This window comes from Acanthaster planci, linkage group LG05 (assembly GCF_054643075.1).
Source record: "Acanthaster planci isolate LZ-2023a linkage group LG05, COTS_SCS, whole genome shotgun sequence".
In the NCBI taxonomy this organism is placed as follows: Eukaryota; Metazoa; Echinodermata; class Asteroidea; order Valvatida; family Acanthasteridae; genus Acanthaster; species Acanthaster planci.
Window position 1 is genome coordinate 11,801,741 of NC_141781.1, and position 21,166 is coordinate 11,822,906.

General features: G+C 42.3%; 1 protein-coding gene across 1 annotated transcript in view; it reads left to right on the top strand.

The window, feature by feature from the left end:
* The window catches only part of aldh7a1 (aldehyde dehydrogenase 7 family member A1), a 58,800-nt gene that overhangs the window by 9,937 nt on the left and 27,697 nt on the right, over nucleotides 1–21,166 (top strand). The window contains exons 12-14 of the mRNA XM_022238536.2: nucleotides 10,379–10,463; nucleotides 11,145–11,251; nucleotides 14,333–14,449. Of these exons, the coding sequence (XP_022094228.2) occupies nucleotides 10,379–10,463; nucleotides 11,145–11,251; nucleotides 14,333–14,449 (309 nt within the window). The remainder of the gene's footprint in view (nucleotides 1–10,378; nucleotides 10,464–11,144; nucleotides 11,252–14,332; nucleotides 14,450–21,166) is intronic.

A 21,166-nucleotide genomic window follows, 5' to 3' on the forward strand; every position in this document is an offset into this window, starting at 1 on the left:
GCCCCAAGCTGTAGACAAGTTCAGCAGCCGTGGCGACGCTGTCACTGGTGGTTTTCAGTAGCTCCCACTAATGGCAGTAAGCACTGTGATAACTGTTGCGTGGAGCCACTGTTTGGTGCCAGAGTACCTACATAGAAAATCCAACACCATGCTTTCAGCCTCTACAAGGGGCCATTGGGAATGTCCAGTTGAATTTCATTGGTTTTTCTCCACAGTCTTCACTCCCAGATCCAGTTGGAAGCTTGAGTGAGCTATTCCTGCATGTTTGTGCTTGTCTAGCTGAGTGGCAAGGTTTGCATCGCAAGGAAAATGGTTGAAATACGTTTTTACTTGAGAAAAAACTCACCATGGTACAGCCCCACTTGTTTGTAAACATCTTCATGTAGTGGACCCTCCTATGGTCCTTCTGCAATTGACTGGCATCCCATCCAGGGGGAATAGAAGTATTCTCAGTTGTTTCATGCCAAGGAAACCAGAGATAAACACCGGCCTCATAAGCCGAATTGTCCTTCTGGTTTTCGTATTTTAACTTTTGCGAAGGTGTCCCGCAGTATTTCTACTCAGTCTGGGACACTCCCCTAACTGACCTTTGAACCTATTCCCCTGCTATGTTATTTAAGGTCCAAGATTGAAAGTTGGATACATGCCAAAAATGAGCACCTCAAACAACCTGTTGTTCTCTGGCAGGACATTCACTTGAGAAAAAAACTCACCAAGGCACAGCCCCACTTGTTTGTAAACATCTTCATTTAGTGGACCCACCTATTGTCCTTCTCTGGCAGGACATTCACATACATGCAGTTCTTAAATGTTTTGAAGGATAGAGCAGAAGAAGCTCAACTGTCACTGAAAGCATTTTGGTGTAAAGTTGTAGTCTTATGAATCTACCTTGGGTGATGGGTCTCTGGATATTCGTAAAAATAACCTCACCCCGACGCATGGCTATAAAAAGGAACACTCCGTTGTTGGATTATAGTGCTATAGACAATTATAGTGCAGAATTTGATGACGGCGCAGACGGCATTAGCCCCAATACTTCAAGTAGAGACTTTCTCCTGAGCTGCTGGTCTTACATGGCGCCAAACCATGTCAGCCATAACCCGATCCACCTCTTTACGATCACCAGGGGAAACGACACCGGGGCACACTGAGGGTTTAAAGTAACAGCAAGCGAGCCAGCTTGTCTAGCCACCATAAATGCCCTCCCGTCTCCCTCATGGCTAAAAGCTCATTGTTTGCTTGATTGTGACCTAAGGAGGGAATGTTCCCAAAAGGACACTCGGATGTCGTTTATTGTCAATTGGGAGACAAAATAAGGGTTACAGTGATTGGCAAACCTCATTTATTTTCCTTTGCAGGAGCGGATACCTCCTGAGGTGGTGCTTAGAAGTGGTTTTTGGGTTGTAACATGCATTAGTTTGTATCTAAATGCTTTCACGATGCCAATCACCCCCTCTTGGCTTTTTCCGTCAATGTCTGGGATTCTGTCTTTGTCTTGATTTGATATTGATGCCAGGCCCTCATTCAGTTTAAAAGTTTTTTACTTCTGAATTATTCTTTCATTCCTATTCATGCAATCTTTTGTTTTCTGTTGAAAGAGTAAAAAAAAAACCTGACAAGTGAGCAGCCATTACTCAGACCTGAAGATACGATTAGTAGCTCCTCTTACAACACGTTTTAATTAACATTTTATCAAAACTAAATCAGCTTGTGACATTTCCGATTTTCCCTAGCCTCAAATATTATCCACCTAATCTCAAGGACATCATTTCAGCTTTTTTGATTAAACAAAAACAGAAGCAAACATCAGTTGCCCTGGTTCGGGGCAAACATTATTGTCAACTGATTTTTAGGTACCACCAGTAAATTTTCATTAACAGTTCAAGTACTACTTTCATGAAAGGAAATGGAATATAACTTCTTTCCCTTTATCTGGATCTCCTTGTTTGCTTTGAGGGAGATATCAAAAAAGAGAGAAAAAAACCCAAAAGACAAACTTAAAAACAGTTTTACACATGTTGATGTTGATCGTTACTTAAGCCTGTGAAAAGCTGTTTGGTTAAAGACATCAGGTTCAATTTCAACTCAGTATTAAAGGGATTTTATCTGACCTGGTAAATGCCATTGACTAAACTGGAATCAGTCGCAAACACCGTCACCAGAAGTCACCAGCGGATTTTGAAGGATTTTACAGGATTGAGGAAGGCCCATCTATTTTACTACTTCTTTGTATGGGGCAAAGAAGAAAAAAGACTGCACCAATGGTGTTCTTGGCTGGGAAGGATTTTGGAGGCTTGAGGGAAGTCATAGGCCAAAATGCCTGGAGAGTTGTTGCAGCCACACAGCTATTCCAGTTCAGGGCATTCTAAAGGTCAGAGTTGTTTGGGTACTGACACAGAAATGTCCACTCCTCATTTGACCTTTATTTATTGAAAAAAGTATGAATGATGCAATGCATGATTATCATCAACATCGGGTAGGCAGAATATAAAGGTGTGTGTCAATCAATGGCCTTACCAGTAAAAAGAGAGCAAAAGAAGAACAAGAAGAACAAAAACCCAAAAAACTAGATGTTCGTGCTTGTTTCATGTGCAAACACTACCTACTTGATTTTGCCGAGACCCGTTTTCAGTGTACATTATAATGCTATCACAAATAGGTGTGTACTTATAATCAAGGAATAAATTTTGTCATGGATCTGGCCTGACTCCCTGTTATAACTGTCAGAACTGCGGAGAACATTAGAGTAATTTAGAAGCATGGATTCATTTGAAGAGCAATTGCTCACTGATTCGTAGTTGATTGTTAATCTCTTGGATTCGTGCAGAAAGTTGGATACAATAAGGACAAGAGGCAGTTTATTTCTGTTGGTCTTAAACATTTAAGACCGCCCCAAGCATGTATTTACCCCCTTTTATAAATACCATATGAGTACAGAAAGTCAAAACAAGTTAAAAGTGATAAATTCCCAATAACTTTGTTCACAAATTTTACTTCAATTTATATATGAATGACACACAATTGTCACATGATTGGGCATGTGACTGGTCCTCGTCTAACATTTCTACTAGGAACTGCAAAGTGTGGCATGCATGTTGCATGTTTGTGATATATGTGAGTTCAGTGGAAAACAACTCACTGAAAAACAAACTTGTGTGAATTTACATGTTGCGCATGGAATTACTCCCAACCTCCAGTTTGATGATGTTACAGAGCTTATGTGTCTGCCATGAGAAAATCTAGCTTGTGCACAGTTACATCTCTAAAGTGTGTTGATTGAAGGTGTCTGAGAACTGTTCATTTCCAAATACTCTGTACATTAACCTCACAACTTTTTTTTTTACCAAGGTTTTCTGGTCCTTTCATGGTAAAGTGTGAGAAATTAATTTCCAATTTTCAAATGTAAGCTTCCTGTTATTCATTTGTCTTTGCACTTTTGGTAACTGTGGACATAAAGCTCAAATGACTTTATATCTGCAATAGAAAAGAGAAAGATTAGACTAAGAGTAGGTCTGCCGCATTGCAAGTATTGAACTCTGTGTTTCAGTTTAAAAGATATTGTTGACATATTTTCTGGCTATGGACCCTGGCACAGAGCTTAAGGGGGGCCAGGTTTGCTAAAATACAGGGATACAGTGGAACACTATGGTCCCCTCTAGTCCCTTTGAATTACTGCATTTGAAACCATCTCCTGAACCTGTGTGCTGAACCTAGATTTGTCATTTTCTTGACCTATGTATTGATGGGAGGTTTTAAATTTAAAATGTACTTAACTTTGATTAACCCAGAATTAATGTTCACATGACTTGGCCACAGAACAAAATGTTAAGCCCTTCTTAAGATTCATTCGGATCCCAAACCACACACATCTCCATGCCTTCAAAAGGAAAATTCTCTTACCGTTTCTAAAGTATTGGTGCTTTGATTTCCATAACAGTACAAATTTCTGCTTTTCAGGCTACTGGGAGAGAAAGTTCCCTATTAAATGCCAGGAAAAGAGAATCCTGTTATTCTATATATTTTAAATTCAAAGTGATACCAGAGGCATGGCTTTCAATCTTAAAAATACATTTGTACAGACACCAGGGGCAGCTTACTGATGAGCAGCTTCCCCTGAAGCACTACACAGGGCTTAATACATATATGATCCCGCTTTAACATTTAAGGAGAATAACCCTGCCTTTTGGCCATCGTCCCTTAGAGGGCAGATTAAGGGGATGACTTTGTCTGAGTTCATCTTGGAAGTGACAGTTAAGCTTGTAATCCTTGCCCCAGAAATGCACAGATCACACGTAAACTGCCTCTGTAGAAGATTGCTGTATTTTATTGTGAAATGGAAGCGATCGGATATGACTTACTTGACCAGTTCACTTGAGATCCCCAGTTCTCCATCTGGTTTTGTCACATTTAGAAAGAAGTTAAGTTGCATTTCTTTGAAAAGGGCCTGATCAGGCTGCAAAATTGGTCAAGCTGGAAAGAAGGTGTGCTTCTGAACTCCATAACTAACGTTACGATTTCTTGTGTTTCATAAATGCTGAATATGTGATGATTTGTAGCTTTTACTGTCCTCTAGATCTTGAGAAAATGGTTTTCAAACTTTGGAGAGGAGCATATTTGAAATACACCATTGAACCTTAGACAGAATTTATACTAGAGGTACAGTTTTTGGCTTGGTACAGTTTTTGCTAAGCCAGAAACTGTCCTTGCGAAAATTCCACAGGCTAGATGAAAGTAGGTATACATGTACATGTACATGTACATGTATGTGTTACCACCTTCCTTGTTACCCCTACATATTTAACCCTAAAAAGGGGGGGGAGGGCAGAATCTGCCCCCTCAACACTTTTCCTGATATCGCTGTAGTTTTTTTTCCCAGGTACTGAGCTTTTAATAGTTTTTAGAGTAACTCTTTGCTCTCATTTTGACAGCGTTTGTGTAAAAATCGAACATACTGTTCTAGCACAGTGCCCATTTTTCTGAGACAGGTCCTCCAAGGCATGTTTGTGGCCTTGAACTTCAAATGACCGTAACAACAAAAGCATAAGTTAAGTTCAAACTTTAAATTTGTAATGATAAGGAATGTCTTTAAACATGCCTACCAAGTTAAAAAAAATTGAGCATGGTACAACCAAGATCTTCCCCCCCCGCCGTCGTGAGATGGGCTTAAATGAGGTTAATGACAAAGTGTACTGGAATCGTGTGAATGAATGGTTTTGACACTGTTGTTGATTGAACAAGGAAATTTGAGGAAAGATTTCAACCACAATTGTGACTGATGCACTGTACCATCAGGGTTATCTGGGACTCAGCTGCCGGTTTTCCAGCTTGCCCAAGTGGAAAAAGGAGAATATATTCTAGAAGCTCTATGATTTGATCCGTCTTTTGTCACTCTCTATTTCAGTGTGAGAAATGTAGCTGATTGAAAGCGGACATGTCCAGTTTCATTTTGTGATTCATTTGAGATTGAAAGATTTATACAGCACGCTCAGTTTCAAGCATTTAACAGCACCTGTTCAGAGTTGCAGGTGTTCACCTCCTTGGGATGACATTGCTGCTCCAGGATCACTGGAGATGTAGGTGACAGGGGCACTATCTTGTGTCAACAGGTGGATTGCCTGTTGCATATGTGATGCCATTTAAAGGGGGATAGTGGTGTTTTTCATCCAGGAGTACCCTAAGGGTCCCAATCACTTTCAGCGGGCATGTATATTACCCAGGGGATCCGGCAGGCTCTTTTCTGGAAACCAAGATAAATTGATGTCAAGGATCATCGGCTCAAGGGGGGGGAGAGCAAGGATGGGGCTATTGCAAAATTCATTGGCAATCATTTTGAGTGGATAGCATTTGTTGACCCATTTCTATCAAAATCTACATTTGCCTGCCATCAGGGAATGCGCCATAAAGTCACGGAAAAATAGTCCTGTGCCCTTTGCAATCTACCATCTGCTGTTGCCAGCTGTTGTGGGAATTTTCCTAATGGGTGGGAGACCTATGAATTACGAGTCTTGTCAGAAAGGATTGAAACTATTTAAACTTCCACCGTCTCTTAGGTGGTGTTTGCAAAACGGAAGCAGTAGGCATGGGAACTTCAGCAATTAGACTTCCCCCCCTCCAGCTAAAGTTCTTGACAAATTGTGATTGACTCTGCCGTCATGACCGCCTGTAAACCTGTCAGCAGGCTTTGTCTGGCTGAGTTGAAGGCCGTATTACCTGTATCTCTGGGGGAGGGGTGTCTTTTGAGAGATCTAAGCTGGCTGGGAAAATGTCACACGTACGCATGGGAGAGACTCGTAGGGAAGAAGAACAAAAAAAAAAAAAAAAAAACAAGTACCAGTATCTGTGCACAGACAAGAAAAACATTTGTTCGCTGTGACAACCCACGCTGGATGCACGCAAGGGTCAGCTAAGGCAAAAACTTAGGATTGGAATCTCTTCTTAATGTTGACAGAATCAACCTGACATTCTACCGCATGCACTCTCTCATTTTTCTGCCAACACTTGAGTTATTGAACTTGGATGCTGACGTCAGCTACTGTGTACTCAATGTTCACTTCCTTTGCTTTTGTGCAGTTAAGAGACTTTAGTGAAAATAGTCATATTTCTTGCACTGTAAATACTTTTTCTAGCTGGATTTTTTATAAAATCAATGTTTTCCCTCACTTTTCCTGTTCACTTTGATTCAAGCAGAGTCAGTAACCTTGTGTCGACCTGCAATCCTGGACAAAATTGTTGGGACACTGGGCAATAGCCATACGATCTCCAAGCCCCTCCCCCCACTCCCCTGGTCAGTGTTGTCATGTCCAGCTGGAGCGCAGACTGCGTACTTAGACCCAACATTGAAAAGGGGGTCTGGGGTTGGAGGCCCATCGAGATTTGTCCAGGATTGCCTGAATTGGTTCATAGCTGTGTGTGCATACTGTGCCGATCATGGGGTGTGTTGTGTCGTCGTTTTTTAGAAAACACAGGTTTGAAAATACGGAGATATATTATGGTCACACCGTACAATTAAAAGAAGGGAATATCAGTATCTAGTTTTGTATTGTGTAACCACAGAAAACTGTGATATTGGGTAGCCAAGCCCCATCAGGAAAAGAATCTATAGGCATTTTTTGGGGTGCGATTTCAAGGCATGATGTGTGCATTGCAGAGTATATGTTTGTGGGAGTGCGTCATATACGATGAACCGTAGCATTTTGTGGAATATCTGTACAAAATAGATAGCTTAAACATGAAGTGTCCATTGGGTCTGAAAACACCGTAAAATCGTGTGGGATTACAGTTTGTTAATCATTCCGTCATTTTGTCGAGAAATGCAACGATGATCCATGAAACCATAAAACAAAATAAAAAGGGGAGAGACTCAAGTTCTTTAATGATGTGTTGTGGCTCAGTGTTGGCAGTGTGCCTTGTATGTATTGCTTGCGTGTGCTCTGTTATTTTAGTGTGTGCTGGGTGCTCTGTTGGGTCAGGTTGGAGCATTTGATCTCCATTATAATGGAGATCAGTGGGTGGAGAAAAGCAATCATGACAATGCTTGTAATCTTTTAAGGCTGAACTCAGCACATTTGATGTTCATTTCAGGTTGGTGTTAATTCGAATCGGCCAATGCCGGAAATGGTTCACAGACCCTCCCCACACATAAACAGGCATGCTTAAACCCTGACAATCCTGGACAAAATTGTTGGGACACTTGGCAAGAGCCATACGATCTCCAGCCCCCTCCCCCACGCCCCCGGTCAATGTTATCATGTCCAACCGGAGCGCCGACTGCCCAACATTGAAAGAGGGCCTGGGGGTTGGAGGTCCAGAGAGATTTGTCCTGGATTGTGGCTTACTCCACACAAGGTTTGCCCCACCTGCATTTTGTAGACCCCTTTTTTTTTAATGGGTCCACACCAGGGATGTGATGTTAGCATGAAACACTTTGTCAGGTGGCCTCAAGCAGGCTGTGTACAGAATGTACGGTGAATAACCGCCATTAAATATTTGAGAATTAATCATACTGAGGTTCGATCAATCATTATGGCCGGTCTCTCAAATAGCATGTAAAAATGATGTAGTGCAATAGATGTTTTCTGTGTATAGACTAAAACTTGAGGGAAGGCAAGCATTTTAAACTTTGGGCTTAAGGGTTCCGGTTAGCAAATTTTAAAGCGTGGTCAAAGCTTCAGCTACATGTAAATGCAGATTTTTGAAGCCAGTTACTGCTACTGTATTATGTACAACTAAACGCAAAGCTAAATTGATAAGCATTATGGCCAAATTTTGCGAATATTCACCTTTTTCTAAAGTGTTCACTGACAGCTGAAATGCTAGATTTTATTTTTAAATTTTACATAATGTACACTGACCATTTGTTAATTTTAAACTGTACATTCATACACTACACACACACCGGTGATGGTTGTGTAGTGTGGAGTGCTCTTGTTTAGATATACATGCATGGTTCATGCAAGTCATTACACATGAACATTGTTCTTGATGTTGCAACAAGCACCTGTTTGTATCCGTTCCGGGCAGGAACAAGAGAGGGCGTGCTTAAATTGCATAGCAATGCCGGTCCTTAGGTGGCAATCTACATGTACCATGTGCACACACAGGCTCATGGGCATTTGGTGCTGGACACGCTGACCATGTGTGACCAATTTCTGTCTGAAAGCACGGTCTTTGCATATGCTCATGGTACACGCATGAGCCTGGCTGAATAACTTCCTTAGCCTGTCTCTCCGTAGGTGGTGAGGATGCCATTCGAGGATAAGCAAAGTGTACAGTTGCCTGCTTAAGCTCAGAATCCAATTTTTTTTGCTTCATAAACCATGGAATGCTGACGTTTTTGATAAGCGTTTTTCGGTGCCTTGCGCTGCAGTGCCTTGTGCTGCAGTGCTTTGTGCTAGCTTTGTGCTGCAGTGCCTCGAGCTGCAGTGCTTTAATTGTGCTGCAGTACCTTGTGCTGCAGTGCCTTGTGCTGCAGTGCCTTGTGCTGCAGTGCTTTGTGCTAGCTTTGTGCTGCAGTGCCTCGAGCTGCAGTGCTTTGTGCTGCAGTGCCTTGTGCTGCAGTGCTTTGTGCTGCAGTGCCTTGTGCTGCAGTGCCTTGTGCTGCAGTGCCTTGTGCTGCAGTGCCTTGTGCTGCAGTGCCTTGTGCTGCAGTGCCTTGTACATGTGCATGTATATTAATGTGACTTTCGCTTAAACAAGCTTACCGTTAGAATTTTCCGCTGTACTGTGGAGACATTCTTGCATTACAGCAGAAAACAGAGTCTTGAAACATGCCAGTAGTCATTCATGTCAGTGCATGCTTAGTGGTCATGGCTGATGCAAATATTCCCAAGCCGATGAGCTGCCCAAAAGAGCACAAACTATGCACCGATATATGTATGTGCTTGTGGCCAATTTCGCAAATAAGTGTAACAAAATCCATCCAGCGCCCGAATATATAAACCGCATATCTTGGTGAAGACTATCCAAGTGTTGAGCTACCATGTATTTCTGTCCCCCCTCCCCTTGTTTTTGTGTAATGTGCTGTTTTGATGATGGGAATGCAATACTAGTGTTGGCCCTCGAGAACAAGTGGCAGCGTACATGCGCCCGTGGGCACGTGCAACAGCTAGAGTCTGTTGAGCCTTTTCCCTGGAAGGGCAAAGCCTTCTCATGGACAGCTGAAGTGGTCCGACCCGATAAATCCTATACTTGTTTTGATGCGAGATATTAAATTTTGTTCCAGCGTGTACGTGTACACGTGCAAAATCAGAGCCCAAGCTCTCGAATTTTAGTCCCATGTCTGGCATCGCGAACATTGTAACAACAACTGGCACTTGAAATTTCGATATAAGTGCTCTCGAGGCTATTTTTTTTCATTTTTTCGTACCGTCAAATTAGTTCTGTCATTTGGGGTGTAGGTATTGCAGCAGGATCAAATACCATGCAGCAAAGAGGGGATCAGTTCACCATGGAAAGGTCACGCAGTGGGATGCCTGTATTACTTGTTGTCATGCAGCATGAAGTACGCACAATCTGTATCTAAGATTTGGAGGATCGGGAGGAGCGGGGCAGTGTTTATTTTGCATTATTGAATTTAATGGGAAAGGCGTTTCTATGGAAATACACGTATATCATTTCCCATTGCAGCTTGAAGTTTGTGATGGCAGACACGAGATACTGGGCATAACCTTGAGTCCTCTGGTTCTCTTCAGAGCCTGACTCGCAACAGAGATTTTGCAAGGCGCAACAGCTAACGTAGTCACGTGCCATTTTTATTCCATCTGAAGCACGTAAAACAATCCCCCAACACGTTCACGCTTACACCTGATGAGAAAGCCCTAAATAGAATTCTTCTCTTTTCCTAAATCTGTACCTTTCATGTTTGTGGTTTTTTTCTCAGATCCTCCATGAGAACATTTATGATGAGGTGCTGGAGAAATTGAAGAAAGCCTACAGTCAGGTCAGAATTGGAGACCCCTTGGATGGTACGTCTGATTGTTAGGAAAGTTGTACATGTTATGTCTAAAAAAGACTGAAACAACTCACGTGCTGAACACACAGTTTGCCCTGAGTTGAAATGCACCCTCACTGGCGAAGACGAGACGGGCTTTTTCCACCGGGCTTGTGCAGAGGACGAAGCATTGTGTTTCTTATTGTTTCTTTCGTACAACTCTCTCCCATAAACTAAATATAAGCACAGGCACTAATACGTGGTGGACAGAATTGAGCAAACGACCGACCACCCATAAAAACTCTTGTGTGGAGGCGTGGCATACGTAGTGTGGACCTCTGCACAAAAGAAGTCCACATAATGTAGGGTGCGATGGCATTGTGTGGACTCGCACAAATCCACACAATGTTTTCCCCTCTCTGAAAAACAGTTTCAGAGGCATTTTGGGGTCAAGGTTGTCAGGTGGCAAAAGGAAGGGGAACAGTCCAGGAAATCATCAAAAATCCAGCTCGAAGGAGTTATCCTAGTTGGAGAAAAAGGAGCATTTTCCTCAAGTTTCCTTAACCACAGGAGAACAAAGGAATGTCCACACTTTGTATGTAAAACAGGTATGTGTGTTCCCTCTGGGTGTCTGTCCGCTCCCATAAACGTGTACAAACATGTGAAACATGTACATGTACTCATGGATCGCGACTGGATGCATGTCTTTTTTCAGAGAATACCCTGTACGGTCCCATGCACTCGCAGCAAGGCGTGGAAATCTACCAGAATGCCATCCAGAATGCCCTGGCTCAGGGAGGCAAACTTGAAGTTGGAGGAAAGGTGAGGAATGTTCCTGTTGTGTGCTGATGTGTGCAGCACAGAGGCCCAATTTCCTTGTGTATCTATTGAAGGTCCGACAAAAAAGTGCTTTCGCTCAGTGGCGTACACATTGAGGAAATTAATGTCACAGCTGGCTGATGGCAGCCAGTCACATGGCATTCGCTGTTGCTGTTGTTTACCGCCAAAAGAAGGTGGCTTTCATTAATCCCCTTAGTTTAGTTTTCATTTCTCACTCTTGTGGCCAGAGGCCAAATTACAGTGAAAAACACAGTGAAGTAAAAATTAAAACATTACAAATCATTACAAAGCAAAATTCATCAACAAAAGTAACCATTACGATAAAGCACACTACAATACACGAACATGAAAACTGAGTCATTAAAACCGAGGAACACTTTTTAAAAACACAGAAAAAAAATGCAGACATTTCTCATTATATGTTTGAAAAAAAAAAATTAAAGTACTGTACCCGTAGCAACCAAGGAACTATACACCTGACCACCAGCATGGTGTGTAAATGAATACTGGTGTGCCCAATTTGCATTCTGAAGTGTAACCACTGCAGAGGTGGGTTCAGACATTTTGTGAGGAGGCACAGGTACATGTAGTATGGAAAAGCGCTGGTGAATCTTCAACACATTTCTCATTCAGAGAGACGCAATCTTTCTCCATGTACAGATCAAATTAATCAGTTAATGCTGAAATTAAGCAGAATCTGTCACAGAGTTGCTCAACCCCTACATGTGCGAACTGTACATTGACTACTTTATCGTGTGGTGCAGGAAAACTATGGGCAGCCTCCCTAGGTGATTTGTGGAGCATTTCTGTCTCCCTTTCAGCAGTGCCTTGGAGAATACGAGTAGACTGCTTAATGGATCGCTGTGAGAGGCTTGCTTTTGTTACACCTTTTGAAGCAGTTGGTGTTATTGAACTCATGTTTAGTCATGTGTAGACAAATCGGAGATGGTGTCATTATTGCTGTGTTGCTACACTCATGTGTTCCAAATTAACAGTACCCTATTGCCAACCTCTCAAAAAGCAACACCCAGATATTTCTTTCTGTGTTTAAATTTGCTGTATTATTTGATCCGCTAAAATAAAAAAGGCACTGCGTTCCATTTGCTCAGTGGGCTGGTGAAAATGCTCGCGGGCCAGTGAAAACTCCAATTAGCTAGCCCGGCTGGCCAGTGGAAAAAAAAGTTAAGGGAAACCACTGCTATTGGTTGGGAGGGTACTGGATGAAAGACGCACATACTGTATAGTACCTCCTGCGTGCAGGTGTACTTACATGGACGTGCTTGTACCATGGTAATTTCATCAAACTTGGGCTGCTGGATTAGCCTATACATGACACGGCGTTCTGAACAGCACGTGCACCAAGCAGAAACAAATGATCATTCATCACTGCCTGGAATTGGAGTTTGTGGAAGAATTTAAGCTGTGTACTGTCCGCTGCTCTCTGGTGATAGAGACAGGCTGGCGCTGACAGTGAGCCTACCTGGCAGCCACAGGGTGACCCAAAGAGATTGCTGATATTCAGATTGCACATACTGTATGACATACACACGGCAGAGGAGCTCACATGGCGCATCAGCCCCGGAAGATTTTGCTGTTATGTATTATAACACGTCACTTGCTGATTCTGTATCTTGATTGGCCGAGTGCCAGTCACATGCCTTTCGCTATGATACAGTAGCTATCTAGTAGTGCACGGCCAAAAGGACTATACACCCGTAGCATTTAAAGAACTATACATGCGTGAGAACCTGCACTGTGTGCAAATGCATACTGGTGTGCGTGTTGCGTGTCATGTGCATTTAGAAGCACTAGTGCTGCAGAGCTGGGTTTAAATATTCTATGAAGAGGCAGTTTGGTAAAGTGCTTGTAAATTTCAACAGATTTCTCACTTAAATGGATATAGTTTGTGTGTGTTTACATCAAATTAATCCGTTACTGCTATCAAGCAGAATCTGTTGGAAAGGTGTCATAAAGCAAATATTGACTGATCCCTCGAGCAGCCCATTTTCCCTTGGCTTTGCCTTGGGAAAATAGAATGCTTCATGGATCACCTCTGGAGGTTAGTTTTTACTTCACCACTGGAGCAGTCAATATTTGTATATTAAAGCACCCTCCCTCATTCTCATACACGCAGTCCACATAACCATACAGAGGTATATCCCATCACAGGCCATGTTTCTCACAGTTTGTAGCCCTTGAGGTTGGCTTGGTAGGTTATCAGACAGAAAAAGTCTGAGGGGAAAAAAATCAGGGGCTGCAATGGAAGAGACGCTGTTGAAATAATGTCAAATGTGCATTTTCTTCTTGTGTCAAGAGCTGTTAAAGTTGACATCAAAGGTTGGTCTTGCCAAGTTGCGGTACAACCCCAAGCCAACGTTGGCACGCTAATGTCATTGACCCCATAACGTCAATCGGCACAGGTATGCAGATCACTAACACTTTGGCCGCAGTGGCAGACCTGAGAAGATAGTGGAGGGAAATGAGATCCTGATGTGATGAAAGGCTATACCCGCACTGTCGCTTGGAGTGCACGGAGACATGATAGATGATGTGCCTTTGACGTCTCTGGTCAGTGTTACGTGCGCACGTGTCGCCATACAAAACAACCAGTATTGACTCACCGGCTGCACTGTGACCATCATAACATGTGTGGTGATACATCCAGCCCTAAACATATGTGAGACAGTTGGTTTGTCTTTGCACATGGGAAAATTAGTGCTGACCAGTGCATACAATTTTGTAAACACTATGTTTATGCTGTGCCTCACGGAAAATTGATGTGTATGCATTTTTTTATAACTGTCCAGCTTAATAGCTCAGAGCTAAATCTGCCTGAATTTTTTCTCTTTTACTGCTAAATTATTTTACTGAGGGGAGCTTCTAAACAAATTGTTTGTAGTTTGTTTCTTGGACATGGAGCCCCTAAATGGGATGGGTTTGCATGGAAGACAACGGAGTTCAAAGGGATGCCCTTCTTTTTGCCTCATCTTTTGGTGTCCTTTTGTTGAGCGGTAACCAAGAAAGAAATAGCCATCCCAAAGACTTTTTCTTTTGTCTTGCCAGGTACTGGAGAGGCCGGGGCATTACGTAGAGCCCACAATCATCTCTGGTCTACCCCATGATGCCCCAGTGATTCAGACAGAGTCCTTTGCTCCCGTGCTGTATGTCCTGAGGACCTCTGTGAGTAATTCTGTTATTTATCCATAAATTTTGCAAAGATCGTTGAGGACTTTTCAACAAAAAGGACACAGTGTCAGAATGGTGTAAAAAGGTGTATGGGATGAATGAATGGAGAACTTGAAGGTATCGTGGATGTTGGCATTTCTAACCTGACGGTTTCTAAGGAACTGAAGTCTAATATTAGATATGTGTGTTGTTTTGTGGTAAGACCTCCTTGGTGGTGCACTGTGTAAAGTGATCCAGTGCTAGCTGGCTTGTCGTGGTTTATATGCGTCCGTTACCTTGAACCAGATACAAAGGATGTTGTAGAAACCTCAATGATTTGTTTTGCCCCTCAATGCCTGGTGACGTAGGATGTTTAACCACTTCGTGCCGGGGCATTTTTCAATGTTGATGATGCTGGGCCGGCATGACTATCATTTTTTCTGTTTCCAAAATCCTTCAAAAATTCATCATTTCATTTAACGGTCATTTATAGCCACACAAAGTAATCTTTAGGCACTACTCTAAGTTGATAGGTGACCTTCATAGACGCTCGAGTATTTCGGCCAGGCCTGCAGCCTTGTAAACAGAGCCCAGATTGTGCAGTGTTAAGTAACTGTCTTTTGTTCACGAACCTGGCTCAGTGCACTGCTGACCTCTTTTCAATAGGGGCCAGATTAGCGTGCAGCGGTGCTGTGTGGCCCATCGCTGCGGTGGTGGAGCGCTTTTGTCCCCGGTGGTAATCCGCTCGCTCTCAATGCCCCAAACCCTGGTGTAGGGTTTCAAAACAAGGCTGGGTTATCACCACTTTTGAGAGTGAAAAATGTCGGTAATGCCCAGCAGCCTGGTCTTTTGTTCGGAGTACGGTCTTTTGTTACAGGGCCCTGTTTCCTTTGTCCGAGTTCAGAGACCCCGGCCACCCATATAAACTATACGTCTCCGATCCCGGAGTCCCCGGCAGTAAGTGGTTAATATCCGTGAGCGGGGACACTGAATGGGATGTCTTCCCAGTGCATGGCTAGGGTTGTACACTCTCCCCATCACATGTTAGGAGTCCAGCTCCAGCAACTTGTTACACATGATCTCGACGGAGTCACTTAATCAGTGCATGCATCGACATCTCCCCCTCCAGGAGTATACCTTCCCAATAGGTACTTGCAAGTACAGAGATGGTAAATTTCCATTTAGCTGTGCACCCAAGGGAGCTAAGATGTTTCAGGGACGGTTAGATGTTGTCAGCCCGATGAGTAGGGATAATGATAATGAATCAGTGCCTTTAAATGAAAAGTATTGTCAGATACTACACGCTTATAAATGCTGTCATTATCATTATGGATGCATTTGACAATTTATTACTAGGGTTGTTTGCCAGCATGTTACTCCATACGAGCATCAACTCAAATGCCGCCTTGCAGTCTGCCAACGTAGGCCTACCTACCTTGCCAGCTCAAAACAAATGCGTCAGTTTTTTGCTACTGGAGCATCCTTTAACCCATTCGTTGAATTGTGTGGGAGAAATATGTGTCAGGTCACACCTCAATTCATCACACAACTCCCATCAGGTTCATGTACCGTATTTCACTTGACAGCTGTCTGAGTGAGACTCTCTCTGTGAAAAGATTTGCCCCGTTGAGTCCTGAACGGGCATCGGGCAACGCAACTGGGTCAGATCAGTTGTGCAGTATCCCTGTAAAAAAAACAAACTTGCACTGAGACAGTGTCTCGTTCGGTGAAGCTGCTTTTAAAATTGAGCCTTTTGCCGAACTGTGTACCAGATTCAGTTGAGTACATCTATGATGCTTTGTTGTTTCTCACACTTTGCAAAGTCATGCATTATAGCAGAGTCTTATCTGTTGTCCACATACAAGAATACCATTTTTTCCATGTGAATATCGGAAGAAATAGTTGCTCCCATCTGCAATTCATCAAGGAAATGAAGTCCATATTGTACACACTTCTGTCAGTAGATTAAATGTGCAAGCAGAGTGGTGTGCGTGTTTGTTAAATGCCTGTCCAAACATTAGGATGCCTCAAGTTCACAGAATGCATGTGTGAGTGTGTGCCACAGCGATAACTGTTTCGTCTCAGATCAATATTTAGGTTGAAATTGGGCCATAGAATTATGCCAACCTCATGCCCGCAAGAACACATTTTTCTTAGCGGGTTCTGAGGTTGTGAAATCAGCACCCACAGCACCCCCCGTTTCCATGGGCTTGGCCAACCTCGTCCCCAGTGGTTACTGTATTTCCAGCTTGGCTTCCAGTAGTAACCCTGGAAAGGAAACTCTCTTCTTGTATCCTAATTCCATACAGCAACACTGAGGAAATAATTTTGTCTTATATTTGGCGTTTGTCATGTTTGTATGACATTGTTCCTTATTTTGGGATTTATTAATTTCTTTTCCCTTTCAAACAGTCACCTGTTCTCCAGTTTGATTCTGACTATAAAAAATTGTGATACTACATGTACGTCATTATTCGGGTGAGATTCTATTTGTCATTGAAGAAATCACACTCCCCCAATAAGATACATGTATGCCACAAAGAATCAACTCAGTGTTAAAACCAGACCACATGTGCTGAAATGAAGGCTGATTGAATGCATGGTCAGGCACCAGACTGTTCTCCACTAATATACATGTACATGTACATGTGTATACCCACAATATTTAGGGACAAGGTTGGGAAATATCCATTTAGTGATGAGCCACTTGCCTAATCTAAGGGGACATAAAGCTGGAAGAGGCCTGCAGAGAAGAGTCAATGAGAAGCAGTAACATTTTGTTTTAGAGGTGGATGGAAAACCCCAGAAGATGAATCTGGGTATAACCCATAGAATCACTCAGGGACTGAAAACCTAATCCACATGTGGACCAGTCAAAAAATCAGTGGCCTGCGGTGATAAAGGCAAGGAGAGAACCACTTTGCCAACTTGACTCCTACGCATTTTTCTAACAAGGCACACCCATGCATTTCTGGCCAGTGATTATAAGTCTCGCTATCTTGTCATAGAGTTATTGCTTTTGGAATTTCCACCAGTGTTGTATTAGAGTCCATCACAAGTCCCTGTAAGTCCATCACAGGTCCAACACAAATCATTCTGTCTTAAGCCAGTTTACAAGCTAACTGAACTGTCACAAAAGAATTTTTCTGTCATTGTTCACCCTGTTAGGACCAGCCTTGTGAAGGGACTTGTAACTGGACTTGTGAAAGGACTTGTGATGGACATAAATACATGTACAACACTTTCGTAGGCTGCCATTTTTGTTAGTACCGGTACATATGGCAAGCTGTACTTCATCCACACATTTACATGTAGGTCATGTTAGAAAATTTTGAAACGAATTTTCTCATATATTATGCTTTAATATTTTGATGCTTCTACATTTGTATGATCCAAACTCGAGATAATGCCGGAGTCAGATGATGATTTTGAGGATGAATCAGCGTTCAAGGATGAAGGCTAAACTTTGTCTTCTACTAAGTTTAGACCACCAGGACTCACCTAGTTTCATTTTAATTCCATAGGCCAGTGTTGTATTTGAGTCCATCACAAGTCCCTTTAAGTCCATCATAAGTCATTCAGTCTTAAGCCAATTCACGAGCTATTCAAATGAGCTGTCACAAAAACATTTTTTTGTCATTGGTCACCCTATTACTTATGACTGGCCTTGTGAAGGGACTTGTGACTGGACTTGTGAAGGACTGAAATACACCACTGATTTCCGCTGCAGTGAAGCCTGTGAGTGCCAGTATATTCGAAGGCATACGTGTAATGTACCAGTACACATACATGTACATGTAGCTGCACTGATCTTTCTCCCCAGCCACCGTACATGTATCTGTGTACTCACTAGTAGACCAAAGCACATGTAGCAATGCATTGGCTTACTTCTCCTTTTATCCGTACTCTTGTAAACATGTAGGTGCACATAATGACAATGACAATACATGTAATAAAAAAAACAAAAAACTACAAAGCCACGGTGTCCATCAAAGAGTGACGCTTATGGTACAGTACACAATTAAAGCCAAAAAAATTAACCAAAATAAGATAGACGTTCAGGGTTTTAAAGTGTACCTGCAATGATCTTTTCCTTAGACACAATTGTTGTGCAACTTTGTACTCTTCTCAGTATATGAAGACTCTTGTCACATTCCTTTCTGGTTAAATTCATTGGAAAGAGCACTTTTTAAACACTTAAAATTATCCATGATTTCCATGACAACTGAGCGCTGTTGCTGTAATATCATCCAGGGAAGACATAGTTCAGTGCATGCATGTAGGTTTTTCTGTTTAAAGGGTGAATCCAGAATATATAGTCAAAATATTTCTAAGAAAGGTACACGCATGGAGTTGATGCTTGCTTACTATTGACCTGCATATAAGCAACAATGAATCAGCAAAGAGGAAACAATTTAATCCAGCAAAATCTACAAAAATGGACGACTTTTTGTGTAAAACACAATGGATCGCTGAAGCTTGCTCCCAGGGATGACATCACAGTTTTGCTCATGAATGTGGAAATGCCATTAACTTTAGAACCAAAAGACAGTAAAAAATTATGAAATAGTGAATCAAACATTGAATACTGAAACACAAATGTGCTTTTTGAAGGTTTGTATTGAAACAAATTAATACTGGCGATTCACAGTAGTGCGCCTCCAAGAGTTTGTAACGTTTTGTCGACCCTTTCAAAATGTGCATTGGGTCGACAAATTTCGTGCATTGTGATTGGCCAACGCGTTGCAAACTTTTGGAGGCCCACTGCTGTGAAACGACCGTATTGCAGCTACCCTTTTTAAATTACGGGAATCTTTGAAGTCTGTGGTGGATGAGATGGTACAAATATTTGAAGGGAGTTTGTTTCAAAGATGTGGGCCCACATGAGACAAGGATTGATACTGGTACCTCCTAAGAATTGCACCATCTTTAGTAATAGATAAAACACAGATCTTTTTTTGTAGCTGGCAAATGGTGAAAGGTACCAGCACTTGAGCAACACTACAAAGGATTGTCTTGTCCAACCATGTCAATAAATGTTGGGGGGGGGAAAGGAAATAAAGAATGAAAATCTGATGAAAGAAACAACTTAGCAAACATGTTATTGGAATCGTGCAAGGTCATTTCACCACCCTGAATATTTCAGATTTTCCGCTTGATTCCTCAGAGTATTGTCTGGCAGTGTCGTATTTGCTTCTGTTCCATTACGTCATGTCACTTGTGATTCTCTTGTGCAACCTGCCAGGGATAGGCCTACACCCTGTGGTGGATGGATTCCTCATGGAACATACACAGGACAATACATTCCCCCTTGGACACATTTCATCAGTGGCGTGGATGCCATTATCTGTCTTTTATGTACATGTATGTTGAGGATTTAAGTGTTTGGTCATGCCTCAAGCCAATGTGGTGAAATTGACTTTGAAAAAAGTAATTACATCTCATACTGAGTGAGTGGGCTTGCCTGTTCTACTGGGAATTTTTCCACGTGTGTTTTCTTCAGATACTCTGGATCTAATCAAGTTGCCAGCAAAAGCTGGAAAAATATCCGGAAGTTAGAGTTCCTCTCTAAATGACATTATTAGGAATGCCTCCTAACTTACTTGAAAAGGCGCACATGCAAAATCCTCCAGTGATTCAGTCTAAACTTGCTTGTTGTACAGAATTCACGTTGACATGAGTTAGAGTTGCAAGATTTTAGCTTCCATGTGAAAATTGGCTTTTTGCAATCATCCTGTGTGGTGAATGCTCTCCTAACCCTAACCACCAAGCATATTTCAGTTCTACAAAATTTCAGTTCTACAAAATACTAAGTAGTAGCCTGAGCCTGAAGGACCTAGCGCTACAAATGACTACTTCTGGCTAGGTTACTTCCATTGTTACTCATACAAAGAACAATAAAGCCATGCATTCATAGTGCCAGAGCACTGTATGGTACCGGTACAGTGTCTTATCTATTGTATGTTAGGGCTTCATAGAACGATACGGTCATGTCCTCTTACAAGCGGCAGCACTGATTACTACATTTTACTACAAGTAGCAATTTGTGGTATTACATGTATTACATGTATTACATGTGGTATTAGGGTTAGGGTTAATGAATACCAACCCCCCCATGTTACATGCCCTTAACGTAGGCTCTGGATTCAAGTGCTGGTATTTTACAGGCATAGATTGTATTTGTATGCATGCCTGTAAAGGTACATGTACGTGTAGATGTGTTAAGCCTACTTTTACCTTTTAACGCATACGAAGAATTTGTTCAGCGCACATATTTCTGGTGCACTCTAAAGTTTACGAATTGTAAAAAAATTAAAAGTTCAAACCATTTTCTTTCTTCCTTGTTGCCTCATGCTATCACCATTTGGAAATGTCAAAACTGATGAATGGACATTACGTCTATCCACTGGTGTGGAGAGGTTGGAGTAGGATTTGCCTTCACCATCTGCAGCTAAATCACTGTCAGGGGAATAGCTTGTTTTATGCCTGATGTGAGACAGGGACCCCAACAGTGGGCAAGGCCATTGCCTCTGCTTGCTAAGCACCATTACATGTCATGCCAAACGTCATGGTATTTTGTTCACAGCATAGGCCCGGCAGGCATGGCTCACAGGGTGCGAACCTCTGGCCAGGGGGAAAAAGGCGAGTTTTTCCATGTTTTAACTCTGCGAGGTCGCCACTGGAAACATTGGTAAACTTGTAAAGTGAATACGTCTAGGTGTTGCCGTGATG